At 31.8% G+C, this 16,492-nt stretch overlaps 2 protein-coding genes across 12 annotated transcripts in view; one reads left to right on the top strand and one right to left on the bottom strand.

Moving 5' to 3' along the window:
- The window catches only part of LOC145249611 (uncharacterized), a 205,653-nt gene extending 200,631 nt beyond the window's left edge, over positions 1-5,022 (top strand). For all 11 annotated transcript variants that reach the window (XM_080111335.1, XM_080111329.1, XM_080111333.1 and 8 more), the window contains one exon: positions 4,537-5,022. In XM_080111335.1, the coding sequence (XP_079967461.1) occupies positions 4,537-4,644 (108 nt within the window). In that variant the 3' untranslated portion in view covers positions 4,645-5,022. The remainder of the gene's footprint in view (positions 1-4,536) is intronic.
- The window catches only part of LOC145249613 (fatty-acid amide hydrolase 2-A-like), a 139,205-nt gene that overhangs the window by 31,521 nt on the left and 91,192 nt on the right, over positions 1-16,492 (bottom strand). The gene's annotated exons all lie outside the window — the stretch shown is intronic.

Below are 16,492 nucleotides of genomic sequence, written 5' to 3'. Positions count from 1 at the left end.
CTCTGAAGTTTTCCATGACCATCTGCATTATCTCTGGTCTTTTACTTCAAATCCTCAAAGTTTGGAGGGCAGAAAACCTTTTTAGGTTTTCCCAAAGGTCAATGCGACATTGAAGCTCCTTTGTTTCAGCTTATTTGATTTGTTGGTTTATTGGTCATCTATTCACTATTTTGAAGCTTCCAAGAACTGCAGGCTTATGGAACTCTCTCTGCTGATCATTTTCCTCCTACCTATAACCTTGATCTTTTCAAAACTAAGGCTCATAGGCATCTACTGTCTGCATTAACCACGTATTGTTCTTGTTAGCTCCTTACATTAAGTGGTTTCATGTTTTGCCTGGAGCTATTTCCATTTAAAAAAAAAAAAGTCTTGATTGCATGAAACTCGAACTGTGCATGTCTAAGTCAAACTTTCTATGCTATTTTTTTCTTCAGCTCATGTGCTGTGCAATTGTGTTCATTCCCATGAATTATCAACCAAAAAAATAAAATTAATTTTTTTTTTTTTTTGCTTCAGCAATGATTTTATCTTTTTATATATGAAATTTCTTGTGCATTAATTGGATAATTCGGACTATTAATTTTGACTGATGTAAACTCGAGAACTCAACTGGTGGTTACCTTAGTTTCAAAACTAACAGAGTATAAGCCATTTTTGAAATGGCCTTTCTTCTGTTGACCGAGGAATGACAGATGCTCTGTGCAGTTCTAGGAGATCCATTCTCCCAAGCTGTTCCTCATTTTTTAAGTGGAGTAAGTTTATTACTTACTGCCTAAGGTGTCCTGCTGGGAAATGCAGAGTGCCTCTCTAGGTAATTTTTAATATACTAAGGGGGAGGTGGGCATTGGCTTCATTCTCTTCCACCTTACGAACTTGTCATATCTTCCTGTGATGGTAAGAGAGCAAATAACATCTCCAACCTTCAAGTGCATTTTTTCAAAACTCCAGCAAATATGTACAGAATCTTAAATTGAACCCTTTGATTGATGAGGGTAGAAATTTCATATTCTGTCAGCGATAACGAGAAGTTAATTTTTGTTCTTGGTGCTTGTGTAGTTTACGAACTGTGCTAATTTTTTTTAATAAAATTTTCAAGTTCAATTTTTATGGTATCTTTTGTTTATTAAATTGTTAGGTGAAAGTACAGAACAGTTTAAAAAAACAGTTAAAAGAAACCTGCCCATGTTAAGAATGGCTTTCTAAATGTTATTTCAGCATGGTCTGTAAACTGCACATTTGCATTGTTCTTGATCATTATCGACCGAGTCTTTAATCGCCAGAAGCAGCTCATTTAGAATTGATTGCTAATTAATACTCTTAACCATTAGGCCAATTCATGTGGATTAAATAATAATAATTAAAAATTTTGTAATAAGCTCCCAAGTTAAACTGAAAAAAAACTTTTTTTCTTTTTTTGCTCAGATATCAGCCATTGACAACTGATGCACACACACATATATATATATATATATATATATATATATATATATATATATATGATATATAATTAATACCTACTGACACAAGTGTTTTATACTTACGCAGTCATCAATGTAGGATGGCTATTCCTGCCGGTTGGGAGATTCAAATCCAGCCATAAAGCCACCTTTGACTCCATTTTCTAAGCTTCTACCTCTGGGCCACCAAACAATTGCCATGAGAATAAAGGGAATTAAGAACTAATAAATGCACGATTCTGGCGTGGACATTAGACAATCCATAGTATTCAAACAATAGGAAGTTGTGGACATTGCATAAACACTAGTTGACTGCCTTTAGTTATATATGAGTTAAAGTAATAACTTTTATTTTAACTGATGAAGGGTGACCGGGCTAATAAGTTTGGCTTCTTGTGTAAAAGCAATGGACTTGTTTAAAGATTGATAACTAAAAATTGTTCCAAATTTGAAAGTTATGAAAATCCTGCTGGAATTTAAAGTATTTAGCAAGGATACCTAAAAAAAAAATTTTTTTTTTTTTTTTTTTTTTGCCTTTTTTTAAGAAAACTGCAATACAACAACCTCAAATTTCAACATTTTTCATTCATCTCAAATTTGGAGATGAGAACAGTAGTCCGAATTATCCAAATTATCAATCCTCCTCTCAAAAATTCTGAAATCTAAATTTAGATGCTTTACAAGATGAAAAGTGTTTTTTGTCTGAGGTCTATTGATTTTTAAGGTATATCAATGACGTACTCTTTTAATGGTGATTATGGAGAAATGAATGAACAAGTATCTATAAGAAATACTTGGAAATGTTGGAAATTTACAGGATTTTACAGAACATCTGACATCTTTAAAGTGGACTGGTGTTGAAGAAAATTGAAAAGCATAAAAGATTTTATACATTGGTATCCTGTTTCTGAAGACAATTGAGAACACAAGCTGGGTAAGTTAGTATGGATCCATGCAGCAGAATCCCACCCCCTCTGTTCTCCATTGTAAAAACATGCTGGCATACATGGTTCTAGTGAAGTTGCAGGATTTCTCTATGCAGCTGCATTACTGCTTGGATTCTTTCCTTAAGGTTGACTCCCCAAACCTTTCCTATTGGCATGATGCAGTGGAGGTTTGAGATCTATGTTTTCCTTTTCTTAGATGAGATGCCTTCTCGGATTATCTAAATCAGTTTTTTAGGTGTCTGGCATTCTGCTTTTAACTCTCTCAGTGCTCCAGGATATGATCCTGAAAGACATCCAATAATAAAACCTTATTTGGATGTTGTGGGGAATCCTTAGCTACCATTGCTCTTGGATCCACTTTGACCCAGAATGGTAATACCTGTTAAGGCATCTGGTGCTACCAGACTGTCTGAAGATAATGACTCAATAAAATGCACCAAACATTGATGGTATTGTTTTGTTTTCCTTTCTCTTTGCAAAACTCAATCTTGTTCTGCAAAGTCAAAAACAAAAGCGTTTTACTTCTACAAAACAATCAAACCAAACACCATAAATAAATATTTGAAAATATAAAAAACTTGAAGCACAAAATCTTTTTCCAAAATGACTGGATTCTGTATTAAATAAACCTAAAAAGGGTTGATATGCTGTAAAACAAAATAACCAAACCTATCAGTTGTTTTATTTCCATTGTGATTGTGTCTCAGCCACGCAAGCAGGCAAGGAGCTGGGCTTAGTTGTCAGAGGCCGAATACCCAGATTCATCTATTTGATCATCATAGATTTAGGAGAAAATCCAATTTTCTTTTAAGAAAAATCTCATTCCCATTAAATGCAACCAAATCTTTCTCTTCAGAATCTAGAATGCCTAGATAGATGACACCTGGGTATCCTTAACACACATAAACATGTAATATTTAAATAAAATTATATATACAGGGTGGAATGATAAAGTTGTCGCCCTAAAGAAAACAACACTACAGTTTTATTTTAAAACTTTCATTGAAAATATCAGTTCAGGTAACTTGAATATGTAGTAGAGCTGACGTCTATTCAATATAGGCGCCTTCACCCTTAATTACCACCTGTATACAGGTTCAGAACTGGGTGCATACTTTTTCCACAAGCACGGTGGGAGCTTGACGGATGACGTCGATCAGGCTGGTTTTGGTGTTGTAGAAGGTGATGTTCTCAATGTATGACCACACTAAGTAGTCCAACGAGTTCAGGTCAGAGGAAGAGTGGGGCCAGTGAGAGAAAGGTACAAAGTCGCTTGTGAATTTCATACTCCCATGGAACTTTTTCCTTCAAAGGAAGCTGAATAGTTGGTACCATTTCTCACACACACACACACACACACACTCCTTCTAAAGCCAAGCCTGGGTCTCTTTGGTCTTGTGAGCTGGCGCCGAGTCCTGCTGCCACACCCAGGGTCTGCCAACAGCCACCTAATTGCAACAGGGGATCATCATACTCTTCAGTATATCCATGTACACTTTTGTGTTGACTTTAACACCGACTTCAAAGATGTGAGGTGGCATGATGTGGCCCTTACTTGAAACCACACCGAAGACCATAACCATAGCAGGAAACTGTTTTCATCACCCTGGGCACATCTGTTATTCGTGGCAATTCATCAATGCATTTTGAGGGTGCTGGCAATGGTCCTGTTGTCATAACTTGGATCAGTAAAAAGCATAAGTTGTACAACGGCATATCTCCGATCTTGCTTGTTGAGTATTGTATCACTTTCAAACATGATAGAAGGCTCCTATCGCTCTTGGGATTGGTACACAACTGGCCAACTAGTAGATGGTCTGCAACAAAAAAAGAAAACCGGTTTTCATCAAATGGAAATGGAATCATGCCGTCTTTTCTTGTGTGACAACTTAATTGTTCCACCCTCTGTGTGTGTGTGTGTGTGTGTGTGTGTGTGTGTGTGTGTGTGTATATATATATTAAGAAAAGATAGATGGAAGCTTGTCTCTATTGTCACTATGCTATGACAACACAAATTTTAGCTTTAGAAAAAAAAATAACTTTGAACTTGATTGTTTGCTTGCAGATAAAAATAATTTGCCTAAAAGTTATTCTTGAATTAGTATTTTCCCTTTTTCTCTGTTTCTTTCCAGGTATTACAAGGAGGTGTCGTAGAGGACGAAGATGGCATCGACCGAATGCAACACAATATGAAAATCGAGGACGAGAGAATAATGAACCATGTGAAAACTATCCGATAAGCAGATTTTAATTAATGAGGGTGTTTTTAACTTGTTTTTATTTAAATTCTGGATTATTTCTCTTTCTCGTTATACGAGAGTTAATTTTTTTAAAATAAAATTAACATTAAAAACGGTGATTAAAAAAAAAAAAAAAAAAAAAAAATACATTTACACCAGAACCGAGAATCTTTCTTTACCCTCATCCATCTTTTAAAAAAATAAGGGGTAAGAGTCTGTTCCTGTTGTAAGAACCTCATCTCAATTGTTAGAAAGTGGTGCATTCAACTCAAAGGTCTTGTAAATAGAGGGGGAAAAAAAAAAAAAAAAAAAAATAGAAATGACTGCATTAATTCAATAAAATGTTTTGCCATTTTTTTTTTTTTTTTTTTTTTTTTACTACTAACAATTTTACTTAAAATAAAAAAAAAAAACAATTCCCAAAACATTTTTTTAATTTAAAAAAAAAAAAAAAAAGGAGGGGGGGGGGTGATATGTCAACGTGAATTTTTTTTTTTTAAGAACATCAAATTCCTTTGTTGAAAGGGGGGAGGGCTATTTTTTATTTTGTTTTTGTTTTCTTTGTTAAATGCATAATGTGTAGTTGCTTATTTATATTGGAAAAAAATTGTCATTAAAAGAAAGTTATAGCAACTATAAATGTATATATAGAAAACCCATTTAATACTTACGCAACATCAGGTAAGCTAGTATCATAACATAAATTAAACAGAAAAAGATAGTCAATATGAATAAATTCAAAAGGAATACAAGTCTTATTTTTAAAGTGAATTTCTTTGTTTTTACTTATCTCCAAGTTATTGCAACTTTCCAACGGACAATGCTTCAATAAAAGATATGATGCTGATGCAGAATAAGGATCGTACTATTGTAGAAATTTTTCGGGCAGTTTATACAAAACATCAGAAGTTGCCGAATGAAAATTTTGTGATTTTTTTTTTTTTTTTTGTCCAATGAAAAATATATTTTTGTTCTAAAAAACATTAAAAGAATTGAAAAATGAAGACAATATTCTTTTGTTGTGAAGAAAATACAATGAATAATTATTAGACAATTTTTAAGAAAATTCAAATTCAAATGAAGGAAGAAAAAAATCTTATTGAAAAGTAAGTTTCATGGATAAATATTTGTTTTTGAACAATAAACAACTGATAATAATCAAAATTTTTTTCTTTTTATATTTTTTCTTATATATTGTTCTTTCGTTATAATTTCTTTGATCAAGTCAAGATAAACATTTTTTTATATATAATAAACCAATGATAGCAAATAAATGTTTTCTTAAATGACGTTGGCTGCTGTGATTTCATTGGCTCTGTATTTTGGCAGCTTTTGGTGTTTTACATAAACTGCTCGGAAAATTCTGACAATAAGTCTTTATTCCACATAAAGTACCAAAAATATTACCTTTTTGTTTTCCCTCTCCCCAAAACGATCAAACTTGAAGCTATCTTCCTTCTGAATTTGTTTCTTTATATTGGCCATTTTTTTCCTTTGTTTCACATATACTTGCTATAATTTACTATTTTTAATGTTGAATGGATTCGTTTATTATTATGATACATAAGGAAACTAATGCTTCATAATTTTGTAATAAATTAGAGTGAGAGCGGGATGCACATAATATTTGCTAAATTTTAATTAATTTTATATTCACGCAAAGGGGGGGGGGCATTAACTGACCCATCACCTAATCTCATTCAACTTGATAATTATATCTCCCCTTCCTCTGAAAGGTCATTTCCACAAAAATAAACCTGCCCAAATTATAACAATTTATTTAACTAGTGTTTAAAATTTTCTTTACTGGGCCTCAAAATGAATGTAACATTCATGGCCTCTCTCCTCCACTTACATTCTGTACTTTTTGTAGATTTGACTGTCTCTTCTGAACTGGACAAAATAACTGTCTACACTAATTGAGAAGCTTTCATCCAGTGCTTCTTCAGATAAAAACTCTCAGTAAATACAATTCTAATTTCATGTTATTTAAGATTTTCAAATTCTGATTAAAAAAAAGCCAAAAAGACTAAATGGCTCTCATTTTTAGATACAGTAAATATGATTCTAATTTTATGTTATGCAGATTTGTTTTGTAAATATAAAGTAATATTTTAAGTTTTAATGAAAACAGTTTGTACACTTAAGTAGGTGTGTCTAGTAATTCAAATGCAGGTGATTTGTGTACATGCCAGTCAGGCAGCATTCGGTTTTTTTGTTTTTTTGACACTTTTCTTTGAATAAGATAGGCATTTAGTATCAGTTTATCATTGTTTTTCAAATTTTATCAAACTTCTGCGAATCACATGTAAAAAAAAAAAAGTGTCCAATAAATCTGAAATAAAATGACTTTGATTTCTCTAGGAATAATTTAAAAAAAAAAAAAAAAAAAACTTGTCTTGAATTTTTTGTATGAAAATAGTGAATGTGAGAACTACATTATGTTTTGTTATATTTGACGCCAGAATAATGCCAGGTATACCAGCTACCTACTTGTAACTATATACAAAGGAGAAGGTTGGATAAAATCTGACAAAATATAGAAATTTAATATAAAAAAAAAAATGTGCATTGACAAAATGATTTTATAAAGTATTTTATTTTTTAGTCTTTATCAAAAAGATTTCATAAATGAGTGAAGAAATGTTATTTTCAAATTTGTACAAGAAATGTCAAAGAATAAAACAAAGAAAAGGTGAAGGAATCTTATGTGTCAACAAGAATGGCACCAATGTTTGTTATGTCAGTCTAATCGATACATAAGCCCCCCCCCTCCCTTTTTTTTTTGTCCTTTTAATTTTTCTTCCCATTTGGTAAAACAATGGAAAAAAAAAACAAATTTTTTTGCTCATTCAGATTGTTTTTTTTGTTTTTTTTCATAAAGACTAAAAAAAAAAATTTGTTTAAATCACAAATTTAAAAAAAAAATTCATTTACTTCTCTCCATGCACACACACATACACACATGCAACAATAACATTTAATACCTAGGCAACATCCAGTAAGCTACTATCATAACATAAATTGAATACCTAAAGAAGCAAATGTATTAAATTATCACAAAATCATTTTTTTTTTTTTTTTTTTTTTTTTTTTTTTTCAGTTAGTATTTTCATTCTTTTTAATATTTATCCACTTATATATGAAAGGAAAAACAAACACAGGAAGAAATCATTAAACAGAAGTGTTCGTTGATTCAAACAAAATTGGTAAATTTTTTGTTTAACGATTTCTTCCTTTTTCTTTAGTCTTTTTCATACATTCTGTCTCTACGGTATTTCATTTCAATATACAATATATCATGTATTTTATCCTCATATATATATATATATATATATATATATATATATATATAAAAAATTTTATTATCATCTATATAGGGTTAAACATACATTGAAAAATTTGTAGTTAATTGGTACATTCAAAATTGATTGAAATCTGTTATTAAAATGTTTTGTTTTTTTATTTTTTATTGGATTGAAAATATTTCAGGTTTTTCTTTTTTAATGCAATGTAAATTTTATTGAAATAAAACTGGGTTTGTTAAACTTACTATTTTTAAAAGAAACAGTTTGTTTTATTTATTTATTTTATTTTTTTTTTATTTTGAAACACAAAATATTAAGATTGTTTATTTACAATCGCCACAGAATGACAGGTTGAGAATCCCATTCCCAGATTTAGCATTGACTGTTTGTGTCTAATTTAATTTTTTTTTTTTTAATTTTTTTTTATTGGAAACTTATGATAAACAAAGTAAATATTCCAGAGTTCACTTATCAAACTTTTTGAAATGTTCAAATTTCTTCTCACATTCATTTGCTAAACGTCTATATGCTGCCTTTCAAAGATTTCATTTTTTTTTTTTTTTTTTTTAATATTAAAATGCTCAGGGACAACTTTTTTTTTTTTTTTTTTGGCTTTTGTCTGGTAACTGCATATATATCCTCTGAAATGTTTTATTGCATTTTTTATTTTTGGTTTGAAATTCTTTTACTTTAATGCTTATTTCCTTTTGAAATTTAATCAATTTTCAATTTAAGAAGAATTTGAAAACATGTCTGCTAATTTATCTTTAAAATAGCTATTTTCACTGAATTTAGCTTACATAAATTTAGCTAACATAAATGGCACCAATAACACTTGTGCTAGTAAATAAATAGGACAAAAGGCACAATCAAAAATATAGTTGATAATCTCACAATGTGTTTATCAAAATCTTGGATACAATAGATAATGTGAAACGATTTAGATATTTGTCAAATTAAGAGAGAAATTATATCTACATTTAAAAGTACACGCTCCGAAATAGAAATGAAAGGCAATTATGTGTTAATACTAAAAAACAAAAAAGAAAATGAAACAATGATTTTAAAATTTAGAGTGAGGGGTTGTTTGTGCATATATTAGCCATTTTAACTTTTTAGGACAACTGATTTTTTTTTTTTTTTTTTTTTTTAAGACTAACCTAAGTTCAATCAGCAAAGTCCTGAAACCATTGCTTTATCTCCATATAGACTGACTGCAGAAATTTCCCTGTGGACCAAAGTATGGTAGGGAGCAACAACTGATACCGCATACAAATTCAATGCATCTAGGTTATTAGCCAGTATCTTATGTGACTTTTGAACACCATTTTATACACATTCAATTGTGATATTAAAATGCTACATTGTATTCTACGAGCAACACCATCACAATCAAAAGATCTTTAGAAGTAGTCCCTATTTTTCTCTCTAAATATTTAGTCTTACCACTACTCTCAGTTGTCATTGGAACAAATTCTATATATTTTCATATTCCGGAGTCCAATTCTATGCTTTATAAACAAACACTACTAACATTAAAATATGGTGTCACTAAGAGACATGTTATGACATCTAAAAATAAAACAAACGGCCCTTGCTATCATGTTTTTATACCATTAAACACAATATGTGTAGATTGGTGATGTTTCAAACTGATGCATTACATATATATTTATATATTGAAGACTTTAACTCCCAAATATGTCTTTTATATTAGTATTTCTACTATAAAAAAAATACTTAGAAACCCATGGAAGTTTATTTGTTAATTATTTTAAATTTTTCATGCAACTTGACGTTTTTCCAGTATTATACTCCTTATCGCATTATTATATTGTCGACGACAATTTTACATGTAAGAGCATTATGCTTTCCGCCAGCCAAACAATGCACATCCGCACATTGTTTGGCTTATGGCAGGACTGTTATTCGTTTACAAATCACCCGAAAACCTAGAAATGTCACATTGAGGTGAAAATGTGAAAGGCGGTGAGAAATAACTAATTTAACTTTTTTTAACCTTGAACATTACCTTTTATTAATGATGTAGAGAGATTACGGCTACATTTGAAGATGTTAACTCTGGGCTAAATTGAAGAGGTTAGCTCACCCCACCTTTTTTTTTTTTTTTTTTTTTTTTTTTATGTAAAAAAAATTCTGGAAGTTTATTGACGGAAATACTTATTTTGCAAACAATTTTTTTTTTCACAAATTTTTTTTTTCTTTAATAAAATCTCGTAATTTTGTTCAGAGGCAATCATAATAAATAAGATCCGATTGTTTTGTTTGGAAGCTAAGCTCTTCAATATATAAATATGTAGAAAATGCATCACATCTTTTTTTTTTTTTTTTTTTTTTTTTTTTACATTTACAAAAATATATGCAAACATTACACTGAAGTTTTAATAGTAATTTGAAATTAAAAAGAAAAATTTCTAATTAAATGTTTAGAAATTTAAGAATCTGAATCTGTCAATTTAGCAGAAGTGACAATTGTATATCACTAGTCTATACATCTATGTAAGCGACTCTGTCAGTCTGTACCACTTAAGTTTAAAACATTTTCAGCAGAAATTGAATATTCATTATTGTTTCTTTTTTTTTTTTTTTTTCTTTTAAAAAAAATTTTTTTAATTTTATTTTCATGAAAAAAAATGTTTTTAATTTGTTTTAATTTATTTTTTAAATGAAAATAAAACCATCTGCTATTTGTATGAAGTTTGATGTTATAGAAGGATGTGAGTGTTAAAGGCTTAGATCTGATGACTTTAAAAGATTAAATCTGGACAGTATAGAGGGATGTGTTTAGCACAGGAGACTTCATTGGTAGGGTCACATTGGATCAATGTTTGAGTTATGTAGAACAGTTTAGATAGCAGCATTGGTTCACAGGGTAAGAACTGAGAGAAAGGAGATAAAAAAAAAAGACGTAGAAATAGGACAGTTTGGAAGTCAATTTTTAAAAACTGTTTATCATATGCCAGCATGTAAAAATTGATATTAAATCGAATATGCTGATGATGGTCAAATGATTTGTGTCTTTCATGTCTGTATGTATTCAATGCACAGGTTATCGTCATTCGTTCATTATCCTTGTCCAAATTCGATAGTTCATTCTAATATCGGTCACAGTGCAAATCATGTGATTATTCACAATATGATGAAAAGTATTCTTTTTCCTATCAAAACCATAACTCCAGTTTAAAACGAGTCACAATGTTTTATTTTGTAGACGTTAAAATGATTCTTGCTTCCTTCTACTCAACAACTGGCTTGCAAAAAAGACATATTTTCTAACTGAACAAAGTCCATTTGCTTAACACATTCACTGCCAACTATGAGTATTCTCATACCCTGGCATTTGTTTAGCCTTACCCACTACGAGTAAACTCATAATAAAATTCTTTTCTATTAGTCAATGCGTGCTCAGCACGTACGATAACCGTCTTAAACTTGAACTGGCATCTCAAAATAACACATATTGAATAGTATGTTTACGAGTTATCTCGTATTTAGCCCCTATCATGTTTTTTTCCAGCGAGTATGTATACAAGTTATAAGTTGAATGATTCACTATTAATAAAAGCTGATTAGAGTTATTTTTATTACAAAAAATATATGAACTGATAAAAACTGACTTTTACTTCAGTAAAAGTAGCTTGTGACAATTCCTTTCAAAATAAATAAAAATAAATACATACAAATAAATTAAAAATACATAAAAATAAATACAAGAACCTAAATTTGCCCAACTGGGCAAACTTGAGTCCTTGTACCGGAAAAATATCCAGTAAATAAAACGTTTAGTAAATCGTTATTTTTTTTTTATCTTCCCCCCCCCCCCCCAAATTTCCATACACCAAACATGGATATAAATATTACTAAAACATTTGCTGGGTCATAAGCTTCATTTCGGTACCTTACTTGCCTGGGTGGTTTGCCGGTAGGCTGAGATAAACCGTGTCATACACACACACACACACACACACACACACAGTAAAATCGAACTTACTAAGGGAGATAATAACTTCTGGTGAATACCGGAAAAATATCCAGTAAATAAAACGTTTAGTACATCGTTATTTTTTATTTTATTTTTTTTTATACACCAAACATCGATATAAATATCACTAAAACATCCGCTGGGTCATAAGCTTCATTTCGGTACCTTGCTTGCCTGGGTGGATTGCCTGTACGCTGAGATAAACCATGTCACAAACACACACAGGAAAATTTATAAGATATTCCATATTATATTCATATGCCTTATTTTTGATTTTAGTTTCTGGAATTGCAGAAAAATAGCTTGGCAATGATAACAAATTTAATAGAGCTATAGCTGGCAGCGAATGTATTAAGATCTGTCTTAAACTCACTTGAACCCCCTTGCCCATCTTGCTGGAATTAATGAATATATCTATCTATCTATATATATATATATATATATATATATATGTGAGCTGAACATCTGTGTGTGTGTGTGTGTGTGTGTGTGTCTGGTCATGAATAGGCTCATATATGGTTGCCTATTATAGAAAACTGATCACATATAATGATAGAAGATGTATCGAGACACAGGGATGGGTATGTTTGATCTGGCATAATGATGATTCATTAAAATTGTGGGGTCTGCGTGTGCATCTGGTCCACAAAGTATGGAAATAAAAAAATTTAAAAATTAAAAAAAAAAAAAAACGTTTACAAGTGTTTTTGATATAGATGTACATAATAATACTTTGATAAGTATGTTTTAACTTAAATAGGGACGGTATAATAAAATTGTGGTGTCTGCGTTCACGTCTGGCCTCCATAGAATGGAAATAGGCACAAACTTTAAAGACTTTTCATATTTATCTGTGTAAGTATACTTTGATAATTATGTTTCAGTTTGAAGAAATATGGTATAATAAAATTATGGTGTGTTCGTTCGCACCTGACCTCCATAGAATGGAAATATGTCACAAAGTTTAACAAGGTTTTTTTAATATAGATCCACAGAATATTGTGATAAGTGTTCCAGTGTGAACAGGTATGGTATAATAAATTATGGGGTTTATCTATTTTATTTTTACTTTCAGCATATTTTGCTTTGGTTTTGATACCCCCAAATTCGGAGCTATCTCTTTACAACCATTCCTTTTCATAACCTATTATACTTTCATAAATCAGAGTCCATTTTCTGTAGCCTTTTTTTGAACTTGGTCAACAACGGGTACTTTAGCTAGTATATATATATATATATATATATATATATATATTTGAAAATCATAAGCCAGTTTATCTTTGAACATAAAATTATTTTCAGTAATTTATTTTTGAGTATGTGGAGGAACACAAGTTTTTTTGATTTCAGTGGCTTGCAATCTTGGAACCTTGTATTCAAGATGACATTTCCAAAAAGCAGCCAATTTCTTGGGTGTTCTCTTTTCTAGGCTAAATATTTCTCCTATTGCAGGCTTGCTGTCTACATGCATTGCAACTATGCACCCGATAAACATGCAGAATTGCACATGTTTACAGCAGTTGGTCACAGGTAAAGATGTTTCCGTGATACTTTCTTCAGCATTGATAATTGGAGATCTTGAGGAGGATACCACAATGTAATCTAAATTTTATTCACTTTCCTACTAGAGATCTTAGAACATGCAGGATTACCATCTCTGATGGATCTTCTAATATGTTCTATGGAGAACCTGATATCCTTACAATTCAAATATAAAGTCTACAGAATAGTTATCTATGGAATAGAATGCATATCGTCTTGGGGTGAAGAGGTTTCATGGCTGCATGATTTGTCATCGTAAGAGAATTCACCATTACATAACATATTAATACTGAAAGGCTGATTGGGATAGTTTTAGATCTTTCATCGTTGCAATTCCTCTGCATTCTATTTTCAAAAGAATATATACTGTTCTGCCTACAATATGTTTGGTTAAAATATTGGTATTGAGTTTTTTATCCTCTAAAAAAATTCCAACAGTCCAAACAGCCAGCCATTGTACATACCTGAGTGTAAGACTTTTGCCATTGCCTACAGAAACAAGTATTTTGATAACAAAATACATGCTTTGAAATTAAATCCACCTTTAAAATTGTCTGCAATCACATAAAATGGATTATAGAAAACTTAATCTGATCTGTTAAATCTCTAGTGGCTGATTAATGCTTGGTTCTCAAGAATTATAGAATTACAAACGAGTTACAGAATTGGTGTAAGATTTTTATTACAATCATTGTAAATGGACAACAGCTGGTTTTCTCAGCATTTAACAAAATCAATTTTTTTTTTTTTTTCCAAAGAATTGTTTAAAATTTCACCCGTTGTAACCTGGGTCACTTTCAGAATTTACTCTGATGACAAAAAATTCTCCAAGTAATATTGTATATCTGTCTGGGATGTCACCATACTTATCAAGAACATTAATCCCAATGAGGCAACTGTTACTGACAGCATTCCAATCATGATGCTCAATCTGCTGCCGGAATTTGTGTAATACTATTGATCTCTTCCGCTTCCCAGGGGAAGTGTTAGGAAATAATTCATAAAAAAAGGAAAAAAATTGTCAGAAGTTTAAAAAAAAAAGCTAAGACAATGGTTAAAAATGATTTTCCAAAACACAAAGGTAGTAGGATGAATATCGAGTAGAAAAAGGAGTTGCTGAAGAAGACAAAAAATCCAGACAAAATTTCTGATTCTGGAGTCAATATATTTAGTTTTATGACAGTTTGGAGCATATTGGGTAGAAACTGGAGATGAAATGATCAACCAAGCGACAAAAATGCTCTGACAGATGGCTATTAAACACTTTTCTGGGGGTTGATTCCACAACTCTGATCACACACACTCAAAACACAGCTGGTATCTAACGACAATGTGTTGGAGTTTTCGTTTTTGTTCTATTTTTTTATTCTTGTAAACCAGTGTTCGCACCCTTGGCAATTATCAAGATGACACGGCCAGAATAAGAAGAGACGAAGGCGAATACAAAATCACAGCAAACAGCCTCAGGGTCAGCAATTGTCAAAAGGAATTTATGGTTTTTACTCTCGCTTCTATCATTACAAAGCTATTCAATTGTTGTTTGAAGAAGAAATGCTTCCCATCACTTTGTAAAACTCATCTGCTTAGTTTTTAAAAATACTGGTGATCGATCTTCTACATCTCAGTACAGACGAATCGGCTTTCTGTTTGTCATGAATAAGTTGTTTAAACCTGTGATAAAGCAAGAACAAGCAACTATATCACAAGTGATCAGTGAATCTCTTAATCGAGGCTTAGTTTCTAGTGCAGTAACTCTTGAGAGGTTACAAAGAGTTGCTTCATAAACTTGTTAGCTATGGAATATGTGACAACCATCAAATTCTTTCTCTCATGAAAATAGTTGGTCAGAAATCTAAGTACATAATATCAATGCTAACATGTTTCAAGAATATATTCTGAGCTGAACTTCTTGATCTTCAACAACGATCTTCCAATTCGTATTTTGAGATCATTTGTTGTTTACGAAGCCAACACTATGGTCCAAGGCAGTACTTTGAATAGTATTGATGATCAAGCCCTTCTAATTTTTTCTTTTCTGAAATGTGGTGCAATGGAGGGGAAAAATATGACTTTTAACACTTCCAAGCCAAACCTTTTCTCCTTTCACAACCAATGTTAAATTCTTTGTTTTGCCTATATCAAAATAAATGTCTCTCTCTTTGAGGAAAACCCTTGTTTTGCTAAGCTAAGACTGACTTTCAATCTACATCTAAAATGGAAGACTTATATCCAATCTGCTGCTGAAAATACAGAGTGGAACGATGAACTTGTTGCCCTAGAAAAGACGACCTGATTCCATTTCTGTTTGATGAAAACTGTTTTTTTTTTGTTGTAGACCATCTACTAGTTGGCCAGTTGTGTACAAATCTTAAGAGCGATAGGAGTCTTCTATCATGTCTGAAAGGGACACAATGTTCAATGAGTGAGATCAGAGATGTGCTGCTGTACAAATACTCTCTACTGATCCTAGTTATGACAACAGGACCATTGCCAGCACCCTCAAATTACATTGCTAGATTGCGACAAATAACAGGGACGTGCCCAGGGTGATGGAAACAAAGTTTCTGGACACAACTATGGCCTTTGGTGTGGTTTTAAATGAAAGCCACATCATGCCACCTCACATCTTCAAAGTCGACTTGAAAGTCAACACCAAAGTGTATCTGTGTGTGTGCTAGAGAGTGTGGTGATCCCCTGGTGCAATTAGGTAACCACTGGCAGCCCCTGGCTTCCGCAGTGCTATGACATACTCTTCTCTCACTGCCCCGCCTTCTCCCCTGATCTGAACCTGCTGAACTACTTCATTTGGTCATACATCGAGAACATCAACATGACCTCCTATAACATCAAAGCCAGCCTGATTGCTGCCATCTGCCAAGCTCCTGCTGGCACTTGTGGAAAAAGCTTGCTCCCAGTTCCAGACCAGTATCGAAGTGGTGATTGAGGCTGAAGGCAACTACATTGGATAGATGTACATAATCGAGTTACCTGAATT

Source organism: Euprymna scolopes, chromosome 28, assembly GCF_053919585.1.
Source record: "Euprymna scolopes isolate OS-2025 chromosome 28, ASM5391958v1, whole genome shotgun sequence".
NCBI classification, from domain to species: domain Eukaryota; kingdom Metazoa; phylum Mollusca; class Cephalopoda; order Sepiida; family Sepiolidae; genus Euprymna; species Euprymna scolopes.
The sequence above is the reverse complement of the archived record's forward strand: the minus strand, read 5'-3'. Positions and strand labels throughout refer to the sequence as shown.